This window comes from Haliaeetus albicilla, chromosome 6, assembly GCF_947461875.1.
Source record: "Haliaeetus albicilla chromosome 6, bHalAlb1.1, whole genome shotgun sequence".
Lineage (NCBI taxonomy): Eukaryota > Metazoa > Chordata > Aves > Accipitriformes > Accipitridae > Haliaeetus > Haliaeetus albicilla.
This window is the reverse complement of record NC_091488.1, coordinates 46,231,850-46,258,631: the sequence shown is the minus strand read 5'-3', so window position 1 is coordinate 46,258,631 and position 26,782 is coordinate 46,231,850. Positions and strand designations below refer to the sequence as shown.

Here is a 26,782-nt window from a genome sequence, read left to right as displayed (position 1 = left end):
TACACCTGCTAGAGCAGAGGATTAATGCATTTGAACAGATGGAGACAAACTAAGATCTTCCCTGAAGCCCACCTGCTTTTTTCCCCCTTAACTGTCTTTAGCTGCAGGAGGGAAGTAGAGTTGATTTTAAGAGCAAGAAAAGAGGAGGTAGAGAAATTGATCAGGTAATAGAAGGAGGTTGGAAGCCTAAAGTAGAGGGATGGCAAGGGGTGAAAACAAACAACTTCAGTAATTAGGAACAAATTAAGGATGGAAGTTGTCAAAAGATAAACATAACCCACCATGTGACTTTTCCCACTAGTTACAGCTGGTGATAGTGATAGTAGACAGTGTATCGGAGTGAAAAGCCCCCTCAGAGGTACTAAGGCATGTTGCAAAAACTGTTGAATTTCCAAGTGCTTAGAATTTTTTTTTCTGCTAAGTGAATCTTATCTTTGAGGTGTATAGGTCAATAAATCAAGGAGGTATGCATACACAGAGTTGTGCGCATATATCTAGCTCTATAAATGAATGTATGAAACCTTCAGTTGTGCCATTCTTGGTCATTGCAGAAATACCTTTTTTCTTCATTTGCTTCCAAGAAATAATTCTGGGAGTGTTTCCTCCCTGAGAACACCAAATGTGGGTATTCCCCAATATACTGCTTTAATGACAGGAGAATAAAACACCAACGCAGAAAAAGACATATATTTTAATAAGTCATTAAATAAGTTTGCTAGCAAATATAAACTTTTACATAAAAATAAAACTTTTAACAAAATCTGAATGATACTAATCTGAATGAAAATATTTGGAATGTTAGTGTAATAGCTTAATGAACTGACTCCCAAATGGTTTTGCTAACTCAAAAGGACATGCATGTTCTCTCACACACTTGAAAACAGAGTAAAAATTGCAGTGGAGTCTAGCAACTCACAACATTATTTAACAGAAAAGAATATTTGTACCCAGCAGAAACTGTAGAGAATTTATATCCCCAGACTGCAACTCTGAGCTGAAATTTGTCTTGAGAATGTGATGCTAATGTCCCTGCTCTTGCTGAAAACATCAGACCTACAAACACAATCAAGACCTCAGAAGAATTTTGTCTCAATTCTGCTGCATTCTTCCTCCTGAACAATGTCAATGCTGTTGAAGAATATAAAGTGCAGAGATCATTCAAGACTGGAGAACTGGCATATTTTGAATGAAACGGAGAATCTTTTCTGAAAGGTAAAAACTACTTCCTATAGCTGAGCATACCATAGCACACGGATTGCTTTAGCTTCAAAGTTTGAAGCACGATTAAGAAAGGGACAACATAGTCAACCAAATTGCAATATGACCTACTTATATAATATTTTTTTTCATTATCTGCTTAGCTTAATTTTGTATATTTAGATTTATACACATATGAATGATACCTCATGCTTTCATTTGCTATCCCTGCATCCACCTGAACAACTAGTACAGCATCTGGCCAGAATACAGAGGAACAAAGTGTGCAGGTACTAACTGGGTATATTAAGCTTGGATGGTAGTAAAAAAATAAAATCCAGATAACCAGAAATTATATTTAAAGCAAGTCTTTCCTTCAGGTAATTTCTAGTTTCAAATGCTGACATGAATTGCATGACTTTTCTCAGAAGGTGGGGACATGCCCCGAAGTTCCTCTTTCTGCTGCGGAGCTTTACAAGAAAACTGGTACAAAGCCACACTGGCTCTGCCAAAAGCGTTTATAGCTCATGATTAATAGCCTGCCTCTGATCATGTTTCCAGTGATGGTTATGATTCACAGATTGTGGCCTAACTCTTTCTATTTCTGAGACATTCCCTTCTGTAACCCATGCAGCTCTGCTTTCTTCATTGACTCTCAGGATTTTACAATGTCATGGTGCATCATGAAGATAGAGCAAAGAGGTAGCCGTGCAGATAGGCAGAGCTTCATAATTACTACCATTCTGGAGCAAAACTAAAAGCAGAGAACACTGGACAGTGGATTTCAGCCATCAGACAAAAATGTTGCATGTTGTTCTGTAGGATATCTGGGGTGGATTCTTGTTCTGGCAGAGCATCTGGGAACACAGGACCTCAGGCCTTGCTATGTGCAGAGATGCTTCCCAGTCAGCAGTCTGGCTGATCGCCTCTGCTTCAAGCTGGATAGCTTCTAGACTGCTAGACTGACACCTAAAATAGATGAATATGTCATTTACAGAAACATGAGAAACAGGAGCTGAAAAAGTGTTGATAGTAAATGTCCAGTTATCTTAGGATTTGGAGAAAGAATGAGGTGGGGCTCAGGACTCTTGGCTGAGTAAGGAAACAGGACTGACTGTGAGGAATGCTCTTTGCTCTTGCTGCAAGGAAGGATAGACTCTGATGTCAGCATGAGGATACTTTCAGTGCAGAATAAACCCTGGACTGCTGAGACTAGTGTTGGAACAAAATAGAGAAATGCAACGCAAAGACTGAATTCTGTTCCTAGTACAAGATGATTCTTCCAGTCCCCTGTTGGGCAGCCTGTGGTGGAGCAATGCCTTGGATCCTTCAGCTCTGTGATGACAAAGATACTTGCACTTGACAGAAGCCTCATCTCATCCCTTCCCCAGCTCCACCTTTCTTATAAATGGTGATGGACAAGAAAGGTTTATACAGTTCAATGGATTTAGGAGCCAAATCTACCAAGAAACCAGGAAAAAAGGATGAAACTGCAGGAAGAAGTGGTGAGCTGTTGCCATGGCAGTCTCAGAGAGCACAAAGAAGAGGGAGAAGTGGATCTCAGGACAAGACAGGAGAAAGATGTTTTGACTTACTGCCAGATGGACTAAGATGTTGCAGGAACTAAACTGTCCAAGGAGTTTAGCTTAAGTCTGGCATGAAACACAACCTTCTGTCAGCAGCTTGAATGTAGCTAAAGGGATGATTACAAAGAGCAAAGCCTGTGACTTGAGGGACAGTAGAGCTGAAGCTGAGAAGTAATAACTTACTCTGGTTGGTAGATAAGGTATTTCTGTTCTTCAGTATCACAAAACCCACGAGAAATGTGATCAGTAAAATCACAGCTATAAGTGGGCCAAAGAAATTTATCTTCACTTGCTCCATTTCTTCCCCCTGTATCTCTGAATAAGAAAACAGAGGAGATATACACACAGCAAAGATTTAATTCGGTTACAATTAGCTTAAACCATCTATCCCAAAGTTATGTGAATTAGAAGTTTAGGGAAAGACCCTCAGCATCCTTTGCTTTTACAGTGTTTTAATAGTGTCAATAAATCACTATCCACATTGCTTTATTTCCATTTCCAATAACTAATGAAACTACCAAGTCTTAACAGCTACTTCAACAACAGTAAGGCAAAGTACTCTTTCTGAAGTTTGGGTAACACGTGCGAGATCAGCAATTTGATTAATACAAGAGCCTGCAAGGCAGCTACTGTGCCAATGCTACTCTGTGCTACTGTGCAAGTTTGAAGAACCTGGGATATGTTACCACTTAGTATCTGTTGGAAATGATGGTCAAAGCCTAACAAAATGCTGCAAGGGATGTGAAAGTAGCAGGGAACGCAAAGGAGTTTCCCTCTGTTTCTGGTTATTGTGCTTTTGAGGTTTTGGTGCCAAGGTTAGCAACTGACAGAGCTTCAGTTATTGCCAAGCAAAGCTTTTGTTTATGTGGAGTTCCTAGTTTCATACCCACCATCACTGCTTATCAGGTGGCTACTTTCGTAAAGCCAAGGAGGAGAGAAGAAGAATTGAATCGGGAAGAGGAGGATGCAGCACTATAGCTAATATAGCTAATATAGCCATATCAACACTCATGAGCAACATGTAGAGCTGTGCAAACCTCAGAAGACTTCTGTATTGTATTTTAATATTATTTAAAAATCCTAGAATGTAAGGAGAACAGAGGCAGTTTGCCACACCTAGCATTGATGACTTAACCCTTTAGCTAAATTTATATGAATAAAACTGCACTGTGGAACTTCTTTCCAGAATGAGTAGCAAGCTTCTTTTACATCCGCAGTAGTAAGGTGCATGCCTGTACTACCCTGGTAGGCTTTCCTGCAATATTACCATTCCCTCTTGGCTCCCTGTTCCTGTCAACTGAAGCACAGCTCTCCATCTTCAACATTGTCTAAAGCAGACACCTGCAAGCCATGTAGGAATTGTCTTTATTTTGATGCGCTTGTGCCATGGCTTACAAACAAATATGTCAAAGAATGTTTTCCTCTCCCAGGAGATAAATAAAATACAGCTTTACTTTAAATAAAGGATCAGGCGTGTGGAACCCTGAGATAATCCAGCAGTGAAGTCTTACTGGAACTTGGGGCCCCAGCTTCTTCTTGCAAGAGGTGTCTGAAAAAAGACACAGTCCCAGAAAAAAAAATCCCCAAACAGTCATTTTGGAATGCACACTTCATTCTGTCAAATGTTACGAAAACCACCAGGAATGCTTCTAAGACTAGTCAAAGTTTCATGGCCTTTACTTGTAAACTCAGCACAGTCTATTTGGCAGTTTCTGAGCCAAATCTGGTCCAAGGGACTCTTCTGTTTAGCCGCCTGCTTCTCTCTAGGGAATGATTAATAGCAGCTCAAGCACCTAAACATCAGATAAAACTTTTTTACTGTCAGGGCAGTCAGACACTGGAACAGTTTGCTAAAAGAGGTTGGGGAGTCTCTATCCTGGGAGATACTTAAAACTCAACTGGGTAAGGCCCTGTGCTACCTCTCGACCCTGCTTTGAGCAGAGTGGCTGAACTAGATGAGCTCCAGGTGCCTCTTCCAACCTCAACAGTTCTCTGATTCTGTGAAGTGGCAACCTCCCTTAACAGCTAAATGTCACCTCCAGAGACTGGTTGCTGTCTAATCCAGACATCCAGGTTGCTCTGTTGCTACTGCAGCAGCATCTGGGGAGGGGGTGAACAGGGCTGTGTTCTGGATTGTGTAGCAGTAGCCTTCCTTCTCTGTGCCCTCTCCTTGCTGTAATAAGACTTCCCATATGGAAAGGAGAGGGAATTTAGTGGCCATGGCTGTTGGTGACAGGATGAAGAATGTACAACCCTTGTAACCAACTCCTACTGCTACTTAGGGTTTATTCCCTGCCTTGACTATGCTACTATCTGTGATCAGCTCTACTGCAATGTGCCCTGCTCCTACCCGTGCAAAAATTGGAATGGGCAAATGGAGACTCACCTATGCCTAGTGGCACTGAGACAAGGCTCCCCAGCTGCTCTCCAAGGAAAAGCAAGCAGCTAATATTAGTGAGGGTGTTTGTAGGAACTGTGATATTCAGCTTGCTAGTAACATTGTACAGCTTTGTTACAGCATCCTGTGAGATGTCCATGTGAGGCACAAGCCTCTGTGTTGTGTTTTCGTGTGAAATTAGCCAAGTCATCTGCTTGGGCTCTGGATAACCTCCGCTGGAAGAACAGGAGAGATTCAAGTATTTGTTGGACTTTAGTTCCCCAGTGTGCGGCCATGCTATCTCAGGTTGACTATAGTTGGCTGAAATAGACCAAAGATAAAGCATCATGAGTCAAACATACCACATCTTGTGACAGTTCCTGCCAATTATTTAAGATTTTTCAGGCAGAAGCAAGTCTAAACAATTTTCCCAGGAAAACAATGGGAGTCCCAAAAAGAGTTTGTTATGTTTTTGGTGTACATGTAGACTTGCTACTCCTTGTCCTCAGGGTGTTTCAAGGACATAAGTCTGATCAGCCAGACACTGGGCCTCTGTCTCTCCCACCTCCTTTAGATCCATTGACACCACAGAATAATCAAACCTGGCCTGCTTGCAGGTCGGTGTGTAAGCACAAAAAGGGAATGGGACACAGTGCTGTCTACTCTCAACCTCCTGATTCGGTAAGGGGAAAACCACAAACTTCTAACTGTGAAATACAGAAAAAGAAATCATCTGAGGGACTTCAGATGGGTTAAGTTGGAGGTCCAGTGCTGTCATAGGTAGAAATATCTTTGGTGTCTGTCAGTATTATGAGTAATCATTTGGCAGCATATAAAGTAATTCACTCATCTTGATAGTAGACCTTCCTTAGCTGGGCATTTTATGTGGAAGTGTCTACAGTACAAGTTCTTTTACTTTGTCATTGGATACTCATCCCAGTAAATGAAAAACATACCTGTTGCTTTAAAAAGTCAAGTTTCCCAGGCAAGACATAATTAGTGAAATGGGAGTGGGAAGAATTATTTAAACATAAAATATTAATGATAAATGGAAGCTTTTAACCAATGCTCTCTCTTAAGTAGTCTCCCAAATAGTCTCAAACAGGATTTGTTTGGTTAAAAGGTCATAGTAGAAATAGTAGACTATAATGGAAAGAAGAAGGAGAGAATGTAGACATAATACTGACTGCATGTTGACATACAGCAAGTTAAAAAAACCAAACCAACAACAAAACCCAAAAAACAGACTCAAGGTTTCATTGAAAATACTTCATTATTTTAGTGCCAATAGGACTAAAGACAATATAGAGAAACATTGGAGAGGGGGAAAATGATTCTTAGAAAAATATGAGCCTAAGAGGGTCTGACTCTTCTGCACGCACACTCAATATGTTTGATCCAGGCTCTAATCCTTGCTCTGGTGAATTCTTAATATGGATGAAGAAACATGATGTTGCTTTTAGTTGCTGTATGCCAACACACAGAGAGAAGGATTTAGCTTAGTCACTTAAATCCCCAAGAGAGTCCATGGCTGTGAATTCAAAATGGAAAAAGCCCCACCTTTTTCACACCCCAAAATTTAGTTAAGTTGTCCCTCAAGAGAGCTCAAGCTTCCTCTTTCTCCTCAAGGGCTGACTTGCTTAGCTGACTGCTCACTCCAGCTTCTGGTCTGGAGTATTTATTCTCTCCTTGGCATTTTACAGCAGGGGTAGGAATGTAATCCATGGCTGTGAAACTTGCCAAATCATCTAAGTGATTTAAGAGTTTTGATCTTATTGACAGTAAACATGTGGAAATAGTGGAATAGACCCTGATCAAAGCACTTCTGTTATTATGGCTTCTGGAACCTCAATTTACTGAAAAGTGACATTGGTTTCATGCAGGGTGTGGGTTATGTATATGTGAGCTTTGGACTGCTAACAGAAAAGCATGTTTCAGGAAGTCTTTTTTATTTAAAGATAACATTTCTTCCAAAAAGGCTGTGGGCTTAGATTTAAATACCTCAAGAGGCAGCAGATCCATCAAACCCTTAATATTTTTCTCAATGGCTTAATCACCCTACCTGGTTTTGTTCCATTTTCTAAAGGGGCAATGTGCCTTACTTCTCACCTGCTTCCAGCCACTGACTGTTTTTATTTCTTCACTGAATTAATTAGCATTTTTTTTTTAATATCCAGTATTTTATGTGTATTTCAGGTTTCCACACTCTGCAAACAAGACTCTTCTCAGTCTTCTGCATTATAAGGTAATCAGATCAATCTTTTAATGTCTGCGGTCGGACTGTATTTTTTCTAGCTTTCAGATAACTCTAGCAGAGCTTTTCTTCATGCTTTTAAGTTTTTCAACATCCCCTTTAAAATGAGGACACAAACTGTTAAGTCTCTATTCTGACATCAGTTTCACTCCCAACTCTTTGAATAGCATATTTTGAAATAGCTTCCCTAGTCTCACCTACTTCCCTTATTGATCCATCCAAAGGAAGCACAAGAGCCATGCTATAGCAGCATAATTTCCAGTTAAGCTGCTTGTCACCATGGTCCCTACCTTGCCTGTTTTAAGAGCCAAAGCTTTCCATTGTGAAGCCTTCCCTTCTTTCTGGAGGATGATCTGTGTTCGTTGTTCTTATATAAATCATCCTGGCTATACACAATACATATAATATACATATATCTATCTATATATTTTCCTAATGTAATACATATAAATAACACATGTAAACTGTATTAGAAGGTACTTCAGTATTTCTGAATGGGCTTGGTCACCAAGTGATCTGGATAGCTTTGTATGACTGCCCCATCATTCTTGTACAGCACTCAATCTTTCTTACGTCCATTTTAAGTGTGACATGCCATACTACAAAAACCCCTCCACGTATGATATGAGATTCTAATTAAGAAACAGTAGGTAAGCATAAGTACATTTCAACATTTGTATTTTTCCTATAATTCTTTTTAAGTTTGGGGTTTTTTAAATATGATTTTATACTGCTCCTTCCTTTGGGAGCTTCTTGAACAGAGAGTCATTTGGAAGGAACACAGCAGCAAATAGTTTAAACCAGTCTTCCTAAGTTAAACCTTAAAGGGTCTGAGAGAGTTTTAGTGCCTAAGCCTGAGACTTCTAGAACATGTTGCTCAGATGTTGGCTAAGCTGATAACTGATTTAACTGCTTGAATTAATTAACTGAATGGTTGATGCTAAGCATCTCTAAAATTGGAGGTCTTGATACTGAGTGGACATTATGAGTTTCTGGGTTCTAAAACTTTGCTGAAAATACTTGTTCAGTAAATTCTGGGAGAATCAAAACTAACAATCTAGGTTTTCTATCTGTGAATTGAGGGAACACTTGCTGGTAGCACAAAGCTAAACAGGCTCAGACATCCTGGTACTGGTTTTGGCTGCTGTTACACATGGCCTATTCTTTTTTGAAGCAGTTTTGAAGCCTGAGAACACCAGTGGAAGTTAGATGATATTATTAATGACTAGCACTATCATAGTGGAAGAGAGAACACAGGCATACGGACAAAGGTTACTAGCAGAACAGCTTCAAATAGAAAAACATTAGGAAATTATATTAGGAATTACTAAAAATACTAGAAAATATTAGGAAAAGATTGCTTCCTCACTGAACCCCATTCCCCTGTTAAAAGATTTTCTGGCTTTTCCTCTGATAACATGCAAGAAATCAGGTTGAATCTCATCATTGCCTACATTTTTTCTTCAGAGATATTTTCAATCTTACTCTAACTGAGCATATGAATTTCTACTCCTCCACATATGAGCTGCTCTTTTCTTTATTTTCCCTGTAATTTATATCATCATAAAATAGCTGGGTGTTTGCAGAAATCTTGTTATATTTCAATTGTAATTTACCACCAACAATGCTAACTACTATTGCTTTTAATAGAAGGCAGTGCATCAGATGCAAATAAAGAAGTGTATTTTCCAGAGTCCTAAAAGCCATAAAACTTGCAGGAGGCAAGAGGAAGAAGGCAGAATGGTTTTCACTACAAAGTATGACAGGGTGAGAATCAGGAATGATGCAGTATTGAGCAAATTATTGCCTCATTTTCTACTACTGATTGCTTCCACCTGAGTGCTTTTCATTCAGAGCTGAGGATTTTCTCTTGAGAATGCTCTTATCCATCTTCTGTTCCGGTGCAGGTGCATCTTCAGTGGCTTGAGGACAGTACCATGCAATTCTGGACTGAACAAAGTGAAAGAGAACACCCCCCCCCCCCCCCGCCCCGAAAAAAAACCAACCAAAAAAAACCCCAAAAAACCAAAAAACAAACCCAAACCCAAACCCCCCCAAACCCCAAACCAAACCCAAAACCCAGACCAGATGACAAATAGAAGAGATTACTTACCAATAATGTGCAGTATGCACTCGGATGTGTGTATGACCTTTGGCGATCCTTTATCTCTGTGCTGTATAATACATGTATACTGTCCCTCATCCACAATTCCTGCATTTAACAATTGCAAGGTCCATTTGTCCATATCCATCTTGGTGCGATTTATATATTTAGGACTAAGGTTATCGTGTTTTTCTTGGCCGTAGTATACTTCATGCACCACTTCACCATCACCTTTTTGCCAAAAAATTCTTAAATCCTTTATGTCAGTTTTCTGAGAGTTTGGAAAATAGCAGGATAGATATGCAGTGTGATTGAGAAACGACTTCACCTGATGCACACTGGCAACAATACCTTAGACAAAGAGAGAGAAGAAATTAAGATTTCCATCAGCTACAAAAGAACACCAAGTATTTGCACTCACAGAGGCAACACTTAATGACAGTAGCAATAAAAACTCCAGCATTTAGACACAAATTCTCCCACTAGGTATGACAGGACACATAGTTCTTCAAACTGACTCACTTAGTCTTGTGACGTTCAGGTCATAAAACTGTTTCTTATTTTTCTTCCTATATTTTACTTTCCAAAGAAGGCCTACCACGCAGAGCTTGTGAGCATCTATATTTTAGAAGATTTATATGCAGGCAAAAGGTCCAAACCATTCTTGTATGTAGCATCCTGAGTGTAGTGAGATTCTGCCACAAAGGAGATGGTTGCACAATTTCTTTTAAGAAGTTGAGTTCATTTTCCTAATAAAATAACACAGCATTGCAGTGAAGAAAATGTAAAGTGCACACTGTGTGGTAAATGTTGGTGTCTAGGGAATATATGACCAGAAGGTCAGAAACAGGTGAACACTTTCAGTCTCACTGAAGAATTAATCTAAAATTTAATGACAAATTAAATGTCAAATTTAACTGTTCTGTAATTAATCTAGAGTTTAATGACAGATTAAATGTCAAATTTAACTATTCTGTTGCTGATCCTGTTAACAGAAATAGTCAATAAGCACAATTATGCTTTCATGCAAAGAAAGCATGCACCACCCCCACAAGGGATGATTTTTCTCCCACTTTCATCAGTGTGTGTAGCCATTATTACAGGCGGCGATGGGCTGGGAGGACCATCTCTTCCTGGAATGAGAAATGCAGTCCTCTGTCCCAGAAGATAGCAACACCTCTGCTCTGTTCAAAAGGATGAGAAGATTTGCAGTCTCTCTCCCGGTACAAAGTTTTGACTGCTCCTCCAGAGCACCAGACTGCAAAATGATCTCCATGGCTACCTAAAACTCCAGTTGTCCCGTATCTAACTGTCCATTTTCAGTTTAATACTGCTCTGCTCTCCGATATACAGGGGTGATATACACATATTTTAAAGATAGATTTAAACTGAAAATTTAAGAGCAACATAAAGTAAGTGTAATGTAAAGATATAAAGTTGAAGAGAGAAATACATACTTACTATGTATTTTATAAAGTCCCTGCACACAATTTAAATACATGTCACATCATAGGCTATATGACCTTGACTGTGCAATGGAAATGATTAATTACTACTAAGGAATCAGCTTCTTAGTGGATGAGAAAGTATCACATAGCAGGACACAAATAATCAAAACAGTTTTTACAATTAAAAATTCGCCTTTTACCTGGGAGAAGTATCATAGCATAAAGGAAGAATATGCAGACCTCCATGATGCTGTAAGAAGGAAGAATGAAAGAAATATGTTAGAGGTTCAAAAACACTCCAGTAACTTCTCCAGTACTCCCAAAGAAGTGGTAAACCAAGAAGTTTTAGCAAGACAGAGACTATTGAGAAAGTTAATCTCACCTTTTCCCATGGACTGGTGCAAGGACTTCTGTGTGCTTCACAGCCTTTAGCAACAAGAAGCATGCCATGACAGATCTCTGGTTTACAAAGAAGGGGATGTAGTGCAAGATTACTGCAGACAGGGTATGCCATGGGAGGAACACAGAGTCCCTGGGGTGCAAAGGACAGGACGAGTACCCAAAATACCTGGTACAGAGGAAAGGGGAATGGGGAGCATGCTTGGCCCGGCAGGGTAGGGAAGAAGATGGGGGAATTGAAAGTAGAGGGGGAGGAGAGGGTGACACAGAAGGAGGAGGTGGGGAAGACGGCGCTATGATGTCAGCTATCAGAAGCGATGAAGTGTGTGACCTTTAGTTTTGTAACAGGAACCTATCTTTCACGACAGTAAAAGGTAACTGAGAGGAATCCTATATGCTTTAAAGAGTGGAGGCTAAACAGCACATAATCTGTAGTCAAGAAAAACTGATATCTGTTTAGAAAAAAAGGAAAAAAACCTATGATTCATCTCATAAGCAAAACACTTCTATGGCTGCTTGGGTTCATGTGGGATAAGGGCCTATGACCCTGGTAAACAGCTAAATATCATGCCCATGCAGCAGTCAGAGAATGGCACCTGCATCTGACTGGCCTATGGTTGCTGGTTTGCATTTTAGCAGCGCCTTTGTGTTTTTCCCGTGCCTTTTCCATATATTTGGGAGAAGCCTCCACACCTCCCTGGACAAGGTCCTTCACTCTCCTCCTTTAAACAGCTCCAAAGAATCCTCCACTGCTGGAGCAGATGTAAAAACTCTTCAGCTCTCATACTGCTTAGAAACAGTGAGATTGTACTGACTGATAGTACAGCTTCCTGATGGTTTCCCATTTTTTGTCATGTTTTATTTTAAGCTGGTACACTTTGGTCTTTACCCCAGGTCTCTGGGAGCAAGAGTCTCTTCTGTTTAATACAGAATTCCCCTCAGTCCGCTGACATGTTTTTTGTGTGTGTGCTGTAACATACAGAACTGTGAATGATATATTTTCCAGACCAGATTCATCCTGCCTTTTCTTAGGAAAGGGGAGAAAGAAGCCCAAATGTCTCAGAGGATATAGAAAATTTTCTCCGTGATCCACCTGTCGTAGCAGAAAAGGAGGGAGAGCTTGTGCAGAATACATTGCCAAAGACAGAGGTCATTCTCTTTCTGCTCCAGCTGCCCTACTACATGGTGAACTTTTATCAAGGGGTTTTCTTCCTCGGCTGAGTCCCACTGAATTAAACCACACAACTGATTGCCTAATAAAATTGCCTGTGCCAAGCCACTGAAAACTACAGAAACTCCTTCTTAGCAGTCATATTTCCCTCCTATGAATAAGAATTTTTGCTTCCAGTCAAGTAAAAAAAAAAGTATAGCCCTCTTTTTTGGGTCCAGTGCAAGTGTGTAAGAGGAGAAATTAAACAATTTGCAACTGGAAACAAGCAAAGTAGAGAGAGTGTACTGCTATAGCTAGGCATGTTTTGCAATGACTATCTCACGGCAGCGAAGACCAAAACCGGAACTGAAAATAAGAGTGAGAGAGAGAAATAAAAACCAGGCAAAAATACCAGATAACACTGCTTGCCTTTCTTTATGGGTTGGATTTGGAGCTGTGAGGACAGAAGTCTCAAAGATCCTACACGGTTTCCTGGCTGCTGTCTGCCAGGAGAAGGCGTGTGCTGGGGATGGCCGCATCCCGTGAGAATCCCAAGTCTGCAGAGGGGTGTACACCCACATTCCCTGAAGAGGGAGGTCACTGAGCGTGACAAGCAGCTTCTCCTACATGAGCTGCTTTATAGAGAGGTGCTGAATCATGAATCGGGCCACTAAAAATTCAGTGCTGCAAGCAGCTTCTCTTCCCCTTTTTTACAAGATGCCTTTAACCAACAAATGCAAATCCTTGGAGTCAGTGTCCAGGAGACTGAGGGGAGGAAAGAGAATTACACAGTCTGTGTGTTGGCTACTTACACCATTTCTTTGGCGTATTCAATACAAATTCTGTGCTCCATTCTCTTTTAAATCTGCAGGCCACTGAAAGTCTGGTTATGTCCCAGCATTGTTTAGCAGTCAGAGAGGACTAGGTAAGAGGGGAAAGATAGACTTTGCTTCAGGGTATGGCCTGCTGCTGGCAACTAGTGCAGATCAAAGTGCCCTCTTCGTGGCTGTAGCCCAGTCCATGAGGACTCTGCTTCTCTTCAGAGCATTGCGGGTCTGTGTATGGATGTGCAGGTTTTTTTGTTCACGTGCTGGCTGCATCCAGCTGTGGAAGTGGCACTTTTTCACGATGCCAGTGATAACTGATGAGATGGGAGTGGTTTGAAGACCCAGGGCTTAAAAATGATCTCTGACATCCAGAATTATGTGAGGCCAGTCCACAGGGAGGTAACGATTTTCCCCTGCTAAATAAAGCTAGCACTATGTGGTGTCTTTCTTGCCTTTTGAGGCTTTGTTAGCCATTTTTGGAGATGTTCCCATGACTCACAATTACAAACCATGTGTGGATGTCAGAGATGAAAAATGGAGAAGTATATTAAATGAAATTATGTCAGTATGCAGTCAGTAGTCACGCTCAACCCTTTATTTACTACCTCTGCAGTCTGATCACTGAAAGGAGAAGAAACCATATGAGTACATGCACTTTACTGGTCTTATTCATGACTGCTTTGGTTTGGCCCAAACCAGTCTGAGAAAAGTCATGAGCAGTTCCCACTTGGCTGAATACAGGGGGATTCCTTCCCTGAAAAATTCAAAGATTGATGTTTGGGAAAAAGAGGCAATTGCCAGAAAGCCCTGTGCGACTCACTGGCTTGTGCTTTTTGTCTCTTTTTCCTCCCAATCCACCATGTGAATCCAGCACGTGAAAACCCAATACGCCCAGTGAAGCGTGAAGGTCTTGGAGTGAACAAGAGCTCTGTATCTGGTATGCTTGCCTGGGTTTTCATTTGCTCTCTCTTTTCCTGTTTTCATTTTTGGATGTAGTCATTATCTTTTGAAAGACACTGTCAAATCTGCGCTCTTTGACTCCTAAGTTCCTTCACTGCCCTTCAGTTCCTTTCAAAATGTTCCCTTCTGACATGTTCTTACATGTAACTAGCTTATTTTCTCATATCAGGTACATGTCTTCTATGGGAAGACTTTCCTCCCCCATGTTTCATGATGAACTCAAAACAAAACTGGCCACTGAACTAGTAACCTACGCTTTTGACTTTTCTAGTGTAGGGAATTTTTCTAAAATTTCCACCCTATGCAACACTGAGTAGCTCCATGAGCAGCACTGAACCTCCTGGAGACAGTACATCTGTGACTAAGGCTTTCCACCGCTGACCTGAAAGCTATCCTAGAGACTTCTAAAAGCAATTCTGCCAAAAAAGCATTTACCAGCCTTCTCCCATGTAAACACAGGTTGATCTGAAGAAGCGTTATCAAAGGAAATCACAAATTAAGAAAATTCCCTTATGGTGGCAAGGTCAGAGAATTCTAGGATGACCTCCACCCAAATACTAAGCCATACAACCACATAAATATCCAACAAGGGACACATTTTAAAAATATACTGGGAAACTTGTGTTTCCTGTGTGCTTCTCCAGTTAGAAAGTGGCACTGTTTTAATCAATTGCTAAACTTTTTCTATTGCTCATTCTTTTAGAACAATCTTTACTCCAAGTTACATTTAAAAACTCTGGGCTTGTTTAATTACGTTGTTACTACATTAAAAAAACCCTCTGTCTCCCTAACCTTTGATTTCTGAGTGCATTTTGTATTCCTTCCCACTATCCCCTCTTTCAGTAATATCCTTTTATTAGATCTTCAGGAGAACTATGACTTTGTCTGTGAATCTGGGATCACTCCGCTTAACATCCAGAAACTGCTCTTTTAATAACAATTAAACAACACCGATTGTTTAAATAATACCTTTGGTCCCAAGATGATGGAGCATTTCACTGCCTCTGCAAGCAGAATTCTTCATCCACAACTAAAGGACAGGTATCTCTGAAAGACAGCCACAACTGCCTAACAACGGACAGCCCCACAGCACAAATAATAGGACACAAACATGTACTCCATGCAAGTGAAACTGCTGGGGAAATTCGGAGGGGAAGAATGTCATCAACCAGAACAAAACATTTGTTGGGATTAGCTATGGTGTTTATTCTGAGTTCCACCTAAAGGACAGGTCAGGTTGACGTATTTTTCCACACTTTAAGCTACACCTGGCCACAGAATTGACAAGTTGGTTGAACCACTTCTGCACCACAGGTACCACATCAGGTAATGTCTGTCTTCCTTTCCCAGCCCTCGTGCTTGCCTCGAGGTTAGTCAAGCAAACTTGTCAGCTGGGAGGTAGCAATTGCCAGATTCACTTATCACCAGCTCACACTAACCTGTTCGACTTCGCAGTGAAACAGAGAAAGAGCGCACCCCTGTTCCCACACAGGTGACAATTTAGAGATGCCAGATGATTAACAGACCAGTCAGTTGCTGGACTTTCCTCAGGAGTCATTGTACAGAAGAGGGAATTTAAATGCCTGCTCCCAGGTTGTCCGTCTTCTGAGCCTCCTACTTTGGCACAGGACACTTTGCCTGGAAATAGCAGCACGGCTACACAATGCAGTACAGGCATAACCTCAAATAGCAATTTGCAGGGCACCTCTGATGGCAAGATATGTGCTGTACACAAAAGGATGAATCTGTAGTTGATTCCTAACCTATACCCAAACGCACCTTACAAGGATTAGCAGCCATACAATATATTATATGTTTAGTCATCAGGTATTACATTGTTTATTTTCAATAAGTGTCTTTCAAAACCAGCTGGGCATGTGACACAAACCTCATATTGCTTCTTAAACAGGAGGATCACTGATCAGGAGCTACTTTTTCTTGCAATAAATTAATCTCAATTATTGGATGAAGACGTGATATTCAGAAGTGCAGTTAAATGAGCCAAGCCCTCCTACTCCCAGTTCTAGTGCAGAAATCACTCTGGGGACACATACTGATTTTCTCACAGTACTTCTCATGGCACATTAACTGACTTACAAAGCTGAAGGAAGAGGTTTTGCCTTTTGGTTTTGGGTCCCTCCCTTCAACCACCAGAATTATAGTAGTTGGGAAGAAAGGACCCAATTCTTCTATCTACTGGTGTAAATTAAGACCGCTGTCCTTATAGAATCATAGAATCATTTAGGTTGGAAAAGACCTTTTTGATCATCGAGTCCAACCATCAACCATGCCCACTAAACCATGTTCTGAAGTGCCTTGTCTACTTGCTTTTTGAATACCTCCAGGTATGGTGACTCAACCATTTCCCTGGGCAGCCTGTTCCAATGCCTGACAACCCTTTCAGTAAAGCAATTTTTCCTAATATCCAACCTAAACCTCCCCTGCCGCAACTTGAGGCCATTTCCTCTCGTCCTATCTCCAGCCACCTGACAGAAGAGACCAGCACCCACATTATAACGTGCACAATCAGAAAATGCCCCGCAGATCCACTTTGGTCCTTTTGCCCAGTTTCTGATTATAAATGTCCTGCTCCAGGAATTCAGGAAATAATTGTGCTGATGCCACTATAGAATGGGCTCTGGGTCATTCTGCTATAGATTGGTCAGCTTGCTCCAGGGAATAAGGGATGTGTGTGAAGCTGCTATGATTAGCAGCTGTGACTCAAATGAAATAGAGAGCAGCTGCAGAGTCACTTTACTAATAGCAATTACATTTTTACAAATGTATGCTCCTACTTGTTTATAGGATCATTACCAAGGCTTGCCTCAGTAACTGCTGAAATCATTATCAGATAAATAAAAAAGCAAAACCACTCAATTGAAAGCATTATTACAATATTAGGGAGTACCTTATTTCTTTCTCCAGGCTTCCTGTCTCAGAGGCAGCAAAACACTCCAGTATGGATCTTGACAACAGAAATGTTCATTCTTTCCTCTGTCCTCCGCCACATGGAGAAAGCCCGGCTCACATAAAATCAACCCTTTCCTATCACAAATACATATGTGCTTCTCACAGTAAGCACTATCTGTCCAAAAGAAGCTTCCTCTTTTTAAGTTGAAATTCCCCTTCTCTCAAAGCACATTTAATTCTCTGACAAATGTCAGTGTTATTCACAGCGGTCCCTGAGCTGCTGTGTAGCCCTGGTCTTCAAGAAAACCTTTGCTTGGATTTTGCCTGAAGGAAATAACCCTTTTTGGATAAGGCTTAGTTTTTATGACTGGCAAATTCCATTCACTTTTGTTTGCTTAAATAGGTCTTATATTAATAGAATGGGAAATAGATTTGTTGGCAAGGACTGAAGTTTCTCCAATGAGATTAGACAAAACTCTGTTCTTCCCCAGCACTCTCCTGCTGAAAGTCACTAAGTTAATTTAAGATCTGATGACACAATAAAAATACAGCTGAATGGATTGTTATGTAAGAATGGTGGTATCAGGACTAATTCCATAACATTTATGGGAAATAAGAGAAATTTAAGGCCATACCTTTACCACAGCTGCCATGCTTGCCATGTTCTAACTGATTTTTCTATATGACTGAGTAAAGAGTTGTGCTTATGTGTTTGACTATTTGTATGTATAATTCTTTGATAAACTGATAATTTCATTTTCCTGTACTGCCAATTTATTTACATGGAATTTGATTTCGCCTGTAACCTCATTTTGATTCTGCCAGCTTAGTAAAACTTGCAACTTTATCACCCATTAAGGTTTGTTTTAAGTTAGCTTATGAGCATGCAGTGAGCCTCATAAAAGCCCAGCTTAATGACTGCAGTTGTGCTTGCCAGCTGTAGATCAAACATTATTCACACCTGAGTCTTTTTTGTCTGAATCACAGTTTACACATGGCATTCAAAAAGGAGCTGTCTGGGGAGAATAATCCATCCTGTATCTATTGCCTATTAAACATTATTAGAAATTAATTCCAAATTGGTTTCTAGACACGTCTGTCTTTGCCCAGGACAAACTGCTCAACAGCTTTGATTAAAAACAGAGAAGTAGGCTGCTATGAGTGAAAAAGGGGAAGTTGTTTCTCCAGTCAGTAGCAATCAGGGAACTATAATTTGCTTTTAACTCAAGTTTCCTGTGAATGCAGCCAAAAGAATAATTTCTTTAACTAGATTGATTAAAAACTAATTGGATCTAATTTAAATGTTTTCCAAGCAAGTTTGGCAGAAATCTAAAACCTGAGCTTTTACAGGCTTCAGGGTTTTTTACTTGCTTGCAACTTAGTCTTGTAGTTAACAAAAAAAGCAGGAGAGGTGCATAGGATTTTCAGAGATGATGGAGTATCTTCCCCCCCACTCTAAAGTGTCACTGAAAGTAATGATGGATGAGACCTAAACATTGTACTGGAAGTAATCAAATTGGAAATATTCTTTGTCTTTCTGCCTACAGAGTCTCAACATTTAACCTGAACATCATACAAATTTATTGAGTTCGGTTTTCATCTGAGTCAAATCACCAGCCAGCCAGGCTGGTTGTAGTTGGATGAGGAGGTAGTGCCCTTTGTGTGAGCCCGAGTAACTTTTGATGTGGTGGGATTTGGTTCCTTGCTCATGGTGAAAGTTTTGCTATGCATTTACAGGTTAGCTTTGCCTATACTGTTATTGATAATAATAGATATTTGACGCTGATAACTCAGTTTGCAATGTATTGCCTGTGATTCTCTCTTAAAAACTTGTTAGAGTGGCATCTGAAATAGGAAACCAATGTGGCTAAATCAGAAGAGAATCTAAAAGGTTTGGAGCAAGACAGAGACCATGTGTAGGCAAGGAAAGTAAAACTAGATCAGGCTTTAACTGAAACACATAAAAATTACATAAGAAGACCACAGAGAGGCAGGGATTTTGTAGAACAGAATTAGGAGTTAGCAGCAGATAAGAAGGTTTTTAAGAAGAGGTTAATGAGAATACTCAGTGTTAGGGGAAAAAAAACCCAAACAACTTGATGGTAGATCATGAAGAAAAGGTAAGCAATTATTCAGAAAGACAGACTGAATTTGAAAGCCCAGGCTTAAGAGTGAATTTTCATCAACTGTTCAGCCACTTTTTTGTCTGCTGCTGAAAGAAAACCCTTGAAATTGAAGAAACAATATGAAGATACAAAGTAAGGATTGAAAATAGATCTCCAAGTTAGCATACATAGAAAGAGGAAACACGTTCTTTGTTGAAATAAGTCACACTAAACATTGTGTATATTTCTAATACAGCACAACCCTAAAAGCTGACAGGTATCTGGAAAGATGTTTCCTTGCAGCCTAGATTCCAGGTCTGTAGAGGTTTCCCCCAGAGACATGTAGCAGCAAGGACAAGATCCTACGGACTGCACAGAGCCTTGCTGAAATTCACAACTGTGCAGCAGGGGTGCAGGTTAAAAAGATTTGCCAACCTGGAGCTGCTTGTGATACTGCAAGACACTTACATTATGATAAGATGATGTGCAAGAGGTTAACTGAAGCATATGTGGACATATGCCTGCCACCCACAGCACGGGTGTGAATGCTGTGAGCAGCTCCGACTGCATCCCCCATGCTCAGCAGATGCCCCAAGCTGACAGAGGGCCAAAGTCTGGGTGGCTGAAATCTTGATTATTGTACACATGGGTACTACTTACCAGCTTAGTGTTATAAGTAGATTTTACTTATGGCAGGCAGATGTTTGGTAGATATTTGCCAGAGAGGGAAAAGCATGGGATAAAATGGTCAAAGGCAAGCAAATCTGATGTACTGAATCACATAAGGCTCTGGAGAGGTTTTCTCAGAAAGCTGGTATTGGGTTTTACTGCGAGGGAGGTAAAGGACATCCTGAAGGAAGGGATCTTCGTGCCCTAGGAAGTGGTGTGGCCTGCAAGTGAGCAAGTGCTGCCTTCCTTGGGAACCCCAGAAACTTTCCAGAAGAACGGTGTGATCTGTTGGCTAAGGCTGAAGTAGCCACCAGGGAGGCAGGTGAGAAATTGCGAGCAGCCCAGATCTGGGGTGATGGCACCTGTGGCAAAGAGAACACCTAGTTTACGGTGAGAGAACCCCCTCAGCCCTGTGTAGGATCTCAGTTTTCTGTTAAAGGCATAAGGGATGCCAAGACAATCTTCATTAGCCCCAGAATATTAAATGCTAATGCAGAAATGATGCTTGACTGATTAAAAAGCAAGATGAGCTCCAGACAAAGGTGTGTCACAGTAAACAACAGGAAAGTACCCAAGGTATTGTTAGGAGGTATCTTGAGACTCTGGAGGGATGATTATGAAATTGTTTCAGCATAGTCCCTCTAGAGCCTCTGGGTACCACTATGGCCAAAACCTCTGCTAAGTGGCCTGAGGGTACAAAGCACAAAAAGATTGAGAAACCAAACTATCTTGCTTGTGCTGCCTCAGTCACAGCTCACTCGGAGAAATGAAAATAACCCTGGCATGGTGTATTCCCCAAATCGGCTGTACGGGACAAGTTTTAAAATTTAGGAAAGGTGGTAAAACATTCTTTGCCATAAATTGCTAAGAGAAATTTTGTAGACAGAGAAATATCTTTTATTAGGTCCAAATATTGATGGAAAAAACCCAGGAAGAGCTTGAAAAGTCTTGAAAAAGGCCTGACAGCCTGCTTTCTTTTTCCTGTTGTATGAGTAACTCCAAAAAAAATATCATCTCTCTAGAATTCACTTAGACTATCCTGGCTACAGCAAGACTGCTATTATAATTAAGGCTTTGCACGCCCACATCCAGAAAACAAGAGATGCTAAACATAGAGATTGCACAGTTCATGGAGAGAATGCAAAGCTTTAGAATGGAAATTTTGACAATTAGCACACTGAGGAGGGAGCCACCTACATGAGTCTATGGGAAAAGCCAGCACAAATATGTCTTCAGTCTGACCACTTTCTAGGATGTGGCTTTCTTCTTCTGTGCTAATAGGTACCTGCTTTCCCTCAGGATTCATACTCTAGAAGCTTCTTCTGCCAATAGGCACCTTCGTCACCTCCTTTTAAAAAAAAGGATGCATCGCTCTATCGGAAAAGCGCAAGCAAATCCCCATTTCTCTTCTTTAGGAGCCAGGCCACTCACTCAGGACGCAGGAGGCCCAGGTTCATGGTCCTCAGGAGAAGATTCTGACTTACTTTTTCAGGCTAAAGGCAGTCCTGGGGTAGGACCGAATCACTTCCAAACCAGTTCCACTTTGCACAGAACTACTCTCTCGGTCAGAGAAGGAGAAGGAGTGAAATGACCTCCATTTTCTAATGCTTCATATGGGACATGGGAGCTCTGGATTCATATTTCTGCTCCCAGGACTGTATTAAGAGTTTCACATTAAATCTTATTATGCCAAACACATTGGTGGTGGCTTGGGGCTGAGAAAAGAAGACCAGGAATGACCTCTTCTGTGAGACTGCTCTCATCATATAGCTCAAGCAGCATTCTCTCTTTCTACTTCACAGGTTCAGGAGTGGTTGCGAATTGTTATCTACCAGGGAATACCTGTCTACAGTGCTAGTCCATAACGTGTGAGATGGAAGCATACAGACATCTCACAGGCAGGGCTGGGAATTGGCTTGCACCCTCTCCACCTCTGAATGAGGGCTCTAACCACTAAACAGCAGTAAAAATAGTCCCAATCTAATAGGCAGAGAGAGACATCGTCCTTCTAACCATATTTCAAAAGGAATAAGTGCCTGCAATCCAATTTTGTGCAGAGACTGATTCAATAAATATGTTCTGAGACAACCAACTATGTCGAGTCCATCAAACAGGACAAAGAGAGGAAAGGCTTTCTCCTCGGTCTTGGCTCGGACTGGGTCTTGCTAGAGCCTGAATTAGTAAACCCTCTCTAAGCATCTCAAGTTTTGTCACCTGGAAGCCTGAAACCCTGAAGACCTATAGAATTTAGGTTGAGTAACAGCTGAAGAGGGGCTTTCATGTTTGTTAGTTTGTGTTTGGATGCCTTAAATCCAACCCAGGAGCCATCTTAGGTACTGAGAAACTTTGGTGGATTTGGCCCTAACTGGACAGTCTTCTTCCGTTCTTTCATGGCCAGGGGGAGCTTCTGCATTGATTTTGGTTAGGTCTTCGGTCACTGGGGATTACCAATGCCTGCTGAAAATAACATCCCACATCTTCTCATCTCATAGTATGGCAAAAACTTCTGGAGGTTAAAGGAAATCTCATAGAAGGTTCTGCAGTTCCTAGGAGCAATGGCCAGCAGTGCCTGGGAAAACACTCTAGCCCTCAGGAAAGATTGAGATTTAAAATTCTGCTGGTCCCAGGGCCCATTTTGGCAAGTCCTAACAGTTGTCCAGGAACGAGAACTGCATTAGAGCTCTCAGGCACACCCTGTTTAGTTTTGATTCAGAGAAAGAAGCAGTTGCTATTACAGGGCAGGGGAACTACATTTAAACATCAGTCAGGTTATTTAATTGGCTGTGTCCTACAGGATGTTCCAGTTAAACTGGGAGCACGGTTTATTTAATATACAATGCCTGAGTTTTGTGAGATGAAGATTAAAGTATCCAGTGCATTTGGAGAGGATTTCTTTCTCATGGCTTCTGGTTTAGCAACTTGTTTAAACAAAATGTGATTCTTTGATGTGGAAGTGATGGTAACATACAAGGGAATTAAATACATGAAATTTAAATTCAGGCAATGAGCTTACAAACACTTCACCCTGTATATATGCTGATGTACTGAAGTGTTCTGCCCATGCATCCTGTAGACTCACTCACTCTTTTTTCTATATTATTCTAACTGGAAGAATTATGACATTTGAGACCAGAGCAGAGAGCACATCCTTTTCAACTCAAGTCCTCCCAGAGCATAAGAGAATCTGGCCGTCCTCCTAATAAAAAAGAAAAACTGGCTGAAAATGGAAGAACTTGACTGTACTCTGTTCTGCAGTGCAAGTCCACTGTGTGGAAATGTTATCCAAAGAGAACTAGCATGTGAAACAGAAGATTTTGCTATTAAATGGTTTGCTTTTTATATGTAACTTAAAATAAACTAAACTCATTGCTGAAAAATAGAAATAATCACATAAGAGGTTAGGTTGACAATTTATAGTCACTTTTGTGTGGTTTTTTTTATAAGTATTGAGAATAACTAGTTTCTCTTTGAAGCCATCACTTGGAGGCAGCAGTGAAATAATAAGCCCCTTTGAACAAAGCTTGGGTATTTAAACCTCTCTTTCCATACTCTCCTATGCTATGCTCTGGTAACGCTGTTCTTCTTTGCTTAACTAAAGTTCTTATTAATGGAACTACAGACAATTCTTTTGCCAGGGGTGACCCTCCTCTAGCTAGGGTGAACAAAATTACTTTATTTCCCCGACCCTTTGCTGCTAATAGGACCAAAAATGATTGAAGAATCATTGAGAGAATACAAAATATTGTCAGATGCACTGGGAGTATCAATGCAGTCAGAGAAAATATTGGTGAATTAGGTCATCAGTGGAACTAAACAGCCAGAGGAAATGTGAGAAACTGACCTCATCATCAACTCATCTCTTATCCTATGTGGGATTTGAGAAAAGAGCTGTACAGCAATCTCTTCCTTATCCTGAAAGCTTCATATTTAGAGACCCTTCTATCATTGCTTTAAAAGAGGGTGACAATATGCAAACTGCCAGCAAAAGAGTTCAATTTTCAGGGTTTGACGTGGGGCTAAATTGAAGATAATACCCTGAAGTCAAAAAGGACAGCAAAAGGAAAGGAAACAGCATATTTTGGAGATGCAAGATGTGACATCCCTCGATGCGTTTGGGGAGTTACAGAGAAAGAAGGATCCCATCCATAAGGGTAAGCAGTCCAGGTAGTTTTCTCTTGGACCAGCAAGATGCAGACTACTGCTGTCCTGAGGCTAATCCAAAGCAGACAACAGCTCAAGACTCTGCAGACTAGCCTATAGATAGCTTGTCTACTGGTGAGCAATTATTGTAACCTTTAGAAACTGTGATTAAGTGCATGCGCATGATAGCTCGTACACATCCAAATATGTAGAAATTGCTATCTTAAATCATATTGCATTGCGAGGTTTGGAAACTGTGTTTGTAGAGTACTAGCTTGCCAAAATGGGAAACAGAGGGTTTTAAGTCATTTTGAATGAAATGAGAGCAATTAGGTTGAATAATGGAAAATTGCATAGGTTGCTCAATAAACAGCAATTTTGATAAGTCTAGCAGCTGCCTCAGAGAGACTGAAAAAAGGTTATGTTTGTTATATTACCATTATTATGCATTTTTAAGGCTCAGACAGGTAATTTCACAATCCGAATCCCACTTGTGTTCATCTGAAGTGTAGTTGTTGACTGCATACTATATCTTAAAAATATATTAATTCACTTTATTCCAGTCGTAATGTTAATTTGAGCATTATCTTGCATGATTTTAGTTAGCTTAGTGGGAAATACTGTTTTATGAGGATATGAATGCATTTTAAGCTTGTTTGTTTATAATAGGTAATCATCCTTGTAAAAGGCTCTCAGGCATAGGGTTTTTCCCTTTCAGAAATGCAATAAGGTTATAAAAGCTACAGTCACTTTGCTGGTAAATATTTGTCTCTACCTCTTGATGCGTACCTGTGTTCTTCACAGTACATCATACACTTCTGTGTAAGACATGTGCTTACCTTATCTTTTAAGACCATTACATTACATGCCTATATATACCCGTGTGTGAGCATGTACTATATTAACAGTCTATGAACCAGGAAAAAAAATCTAGTTATTTCTAGTTATATATAACTTCAGGTTTGATGGACTGTTTGTGTAGTTAGGTCTCCTAAAAATCTATTTGGTCCACATTGCCGTTCCCATTGTATTTTGTCATCCCTCATCATTAGGCTCTACTGTTTGAACTACTGTAACTTCTAGAACTCAAAGTACTTTGCCTTGAAATTGCATGACGTGTAACAGCCAATGGATCTTGAAATATTCTTCAAGGTTATTTAATCTACTTCTCTTATCTCATTACAGTTCTGGCAGACTCAAGTGAAAAGCTGTGGAATTTATTAGCAATGCTCTGAAATATTTAGTTCATCAGAATGTGCCAAAAAAGGGCTATATAATCCACAAACATGGTTTTTGATACATTCTAGATTTACATTTATACTGCAAAGGCAAGCTCTTCAAATCTCAGAAATCCCTGCATACATTACAGAGCTCCACCTGCCTTTCCTGGTGCATTCATTTATGTAGGCCTGAAGGAGCAATGTACCAAAACTAGTACTGTGCAAGAACAGTATAGTCAAAACCTCTTTAATTGAGACAGATGTATCTGCCTATGTGTAGTACCATTCAAACACCTCCTTCAATGCATTATTTCTGTAATGTACTATTTTTATCCTACAAAAAGTCATGAGCAGCATTAGAGTACTTCAGTACTATGGCATACTAACATTTGAAATAAGGCATGTTTTGAAAGACTTTGTTTTTATGAAGCATTGGGTTGCATTCTGGTGAGAAAAAGACCTGAAGAAATGGAACAACCTTAATAAAAAGACATTTTAATTTCACTGACATTATCAATGACATTGACCTGCTCAGACGTTAATGATGTGAATCATAAAACCTCTGGTTATAATGTGATTAAGGACAGAGAGGAAAAAAGTTTCAGAGGTAGGACTATACAGGGAAGATACAATTACCCTGGTTTAGGCCTGTAGATCATAGAGCCATGAATAATTTAGGTTGGAAGGGACTTCTGGGGATCATCTAGGGGAACCTCCTAGCTCAAAGCAGGTCTAATTAGATCAGGTTGCTCAGGGCCATGTCCAGTCAAGTCCTGAACACCTCATGGGAAGGACATCCTGTAACCTCTCTGGGTAACCTCTTCCAGTATCTGACTACTCTCAAGGTAAAAAAAAACCCAAAACTAAAACAAAACAAAAAATCTGATGTATAATTGGAATTTCTCATGTTCTGTCTTGTGTCTTTTGCCTCTCATGTTATTGCTGTGCACCTGCAAGAAGAGATAAATCAGAAGTGAAGATTCCTGAATGCCTATAGACCAGTGTGCCAACTAATACTGTCTAGGAAAATACAACTGAGGTAGCAGGGTGGAAGGACAGAATAAGAGGAATATGAAAAGGACCAGCCTTTTAGCTTAGAAGGGTTATAAAACTAGCAATTACATTGATGAGCTACATCTAAGCAGGTTTCTACAATAGACAGAATTCAAACCTGCACTGTTATGGGGAAATTAAAAACTGAAAGATTTGCAGTTACCAATTAAACATCAATAGACTTTCTTTTTCTTTTTTTGTTCAGAGACTTTCAGACTCTCTGGCCAGAAAGGACCCCCCCTGTTCACCTAGGCTGACCCTCTCTGTGCAGAGGCTGGATAATGTTTTTTCAGAACTAGATCAAAGAACATCTTTTAAAAAGAGATCTAATCTTGTCTTCCACATTCAAAGGGATGGTGACCTAACCACTTTTTCTGAAAAGT

General features: G+C 40.4%; 1 protein-coding gene across 2 annotated transcripts; it reads right to left on the bottom strand.

Moving 5' to 3' along the window:
- Nucleotides 1-673: 673 nt before the first annotated feature.
- CD86 (CD86 molecule) lies at nucleotides 674-17,350 on the bottom strand. 2 transcript variants are annotated; one of them, XM_009912006.2, is made up of 6 exons: nucleotides 17,211-17,350; nucleotides 11,167-11,216; nucleotides 9,528-9,869; nucleotides 5,170-5,481; nucleotides 2,967-3,098; nucleotides 674-2,166 (listed from the first exon to the last, which is right to left on the bottom strand). In XM_009912006.2, the coding sequence occupies exons 2-6, from the start codon at nucleotides 11,210-11,212 to the stop codon at nucleotides 2,147-2,149; spliced, it is 852 nt and encodes a 283-aa protein (XP_009910308.1). In that variant the 5' UTR covers nucleotides 11,213-11,216; nucleotides 17,211-17,350; the 3' UTR covers nucleotides 674-2,146. The 2 variants fall into 2 exon arrangements, with proteins under 2 accessions (XP_009910308.1, XP_069642027.1); XM_069785926.1 differs by lacking the exon at nucleotides 17,211-17,350 and adding an exon at nucleotides 11,349-12,569.
- Between the last annotated feature and the right edge of the window lie 9,432 nt (nucleotides 17,351-26,782).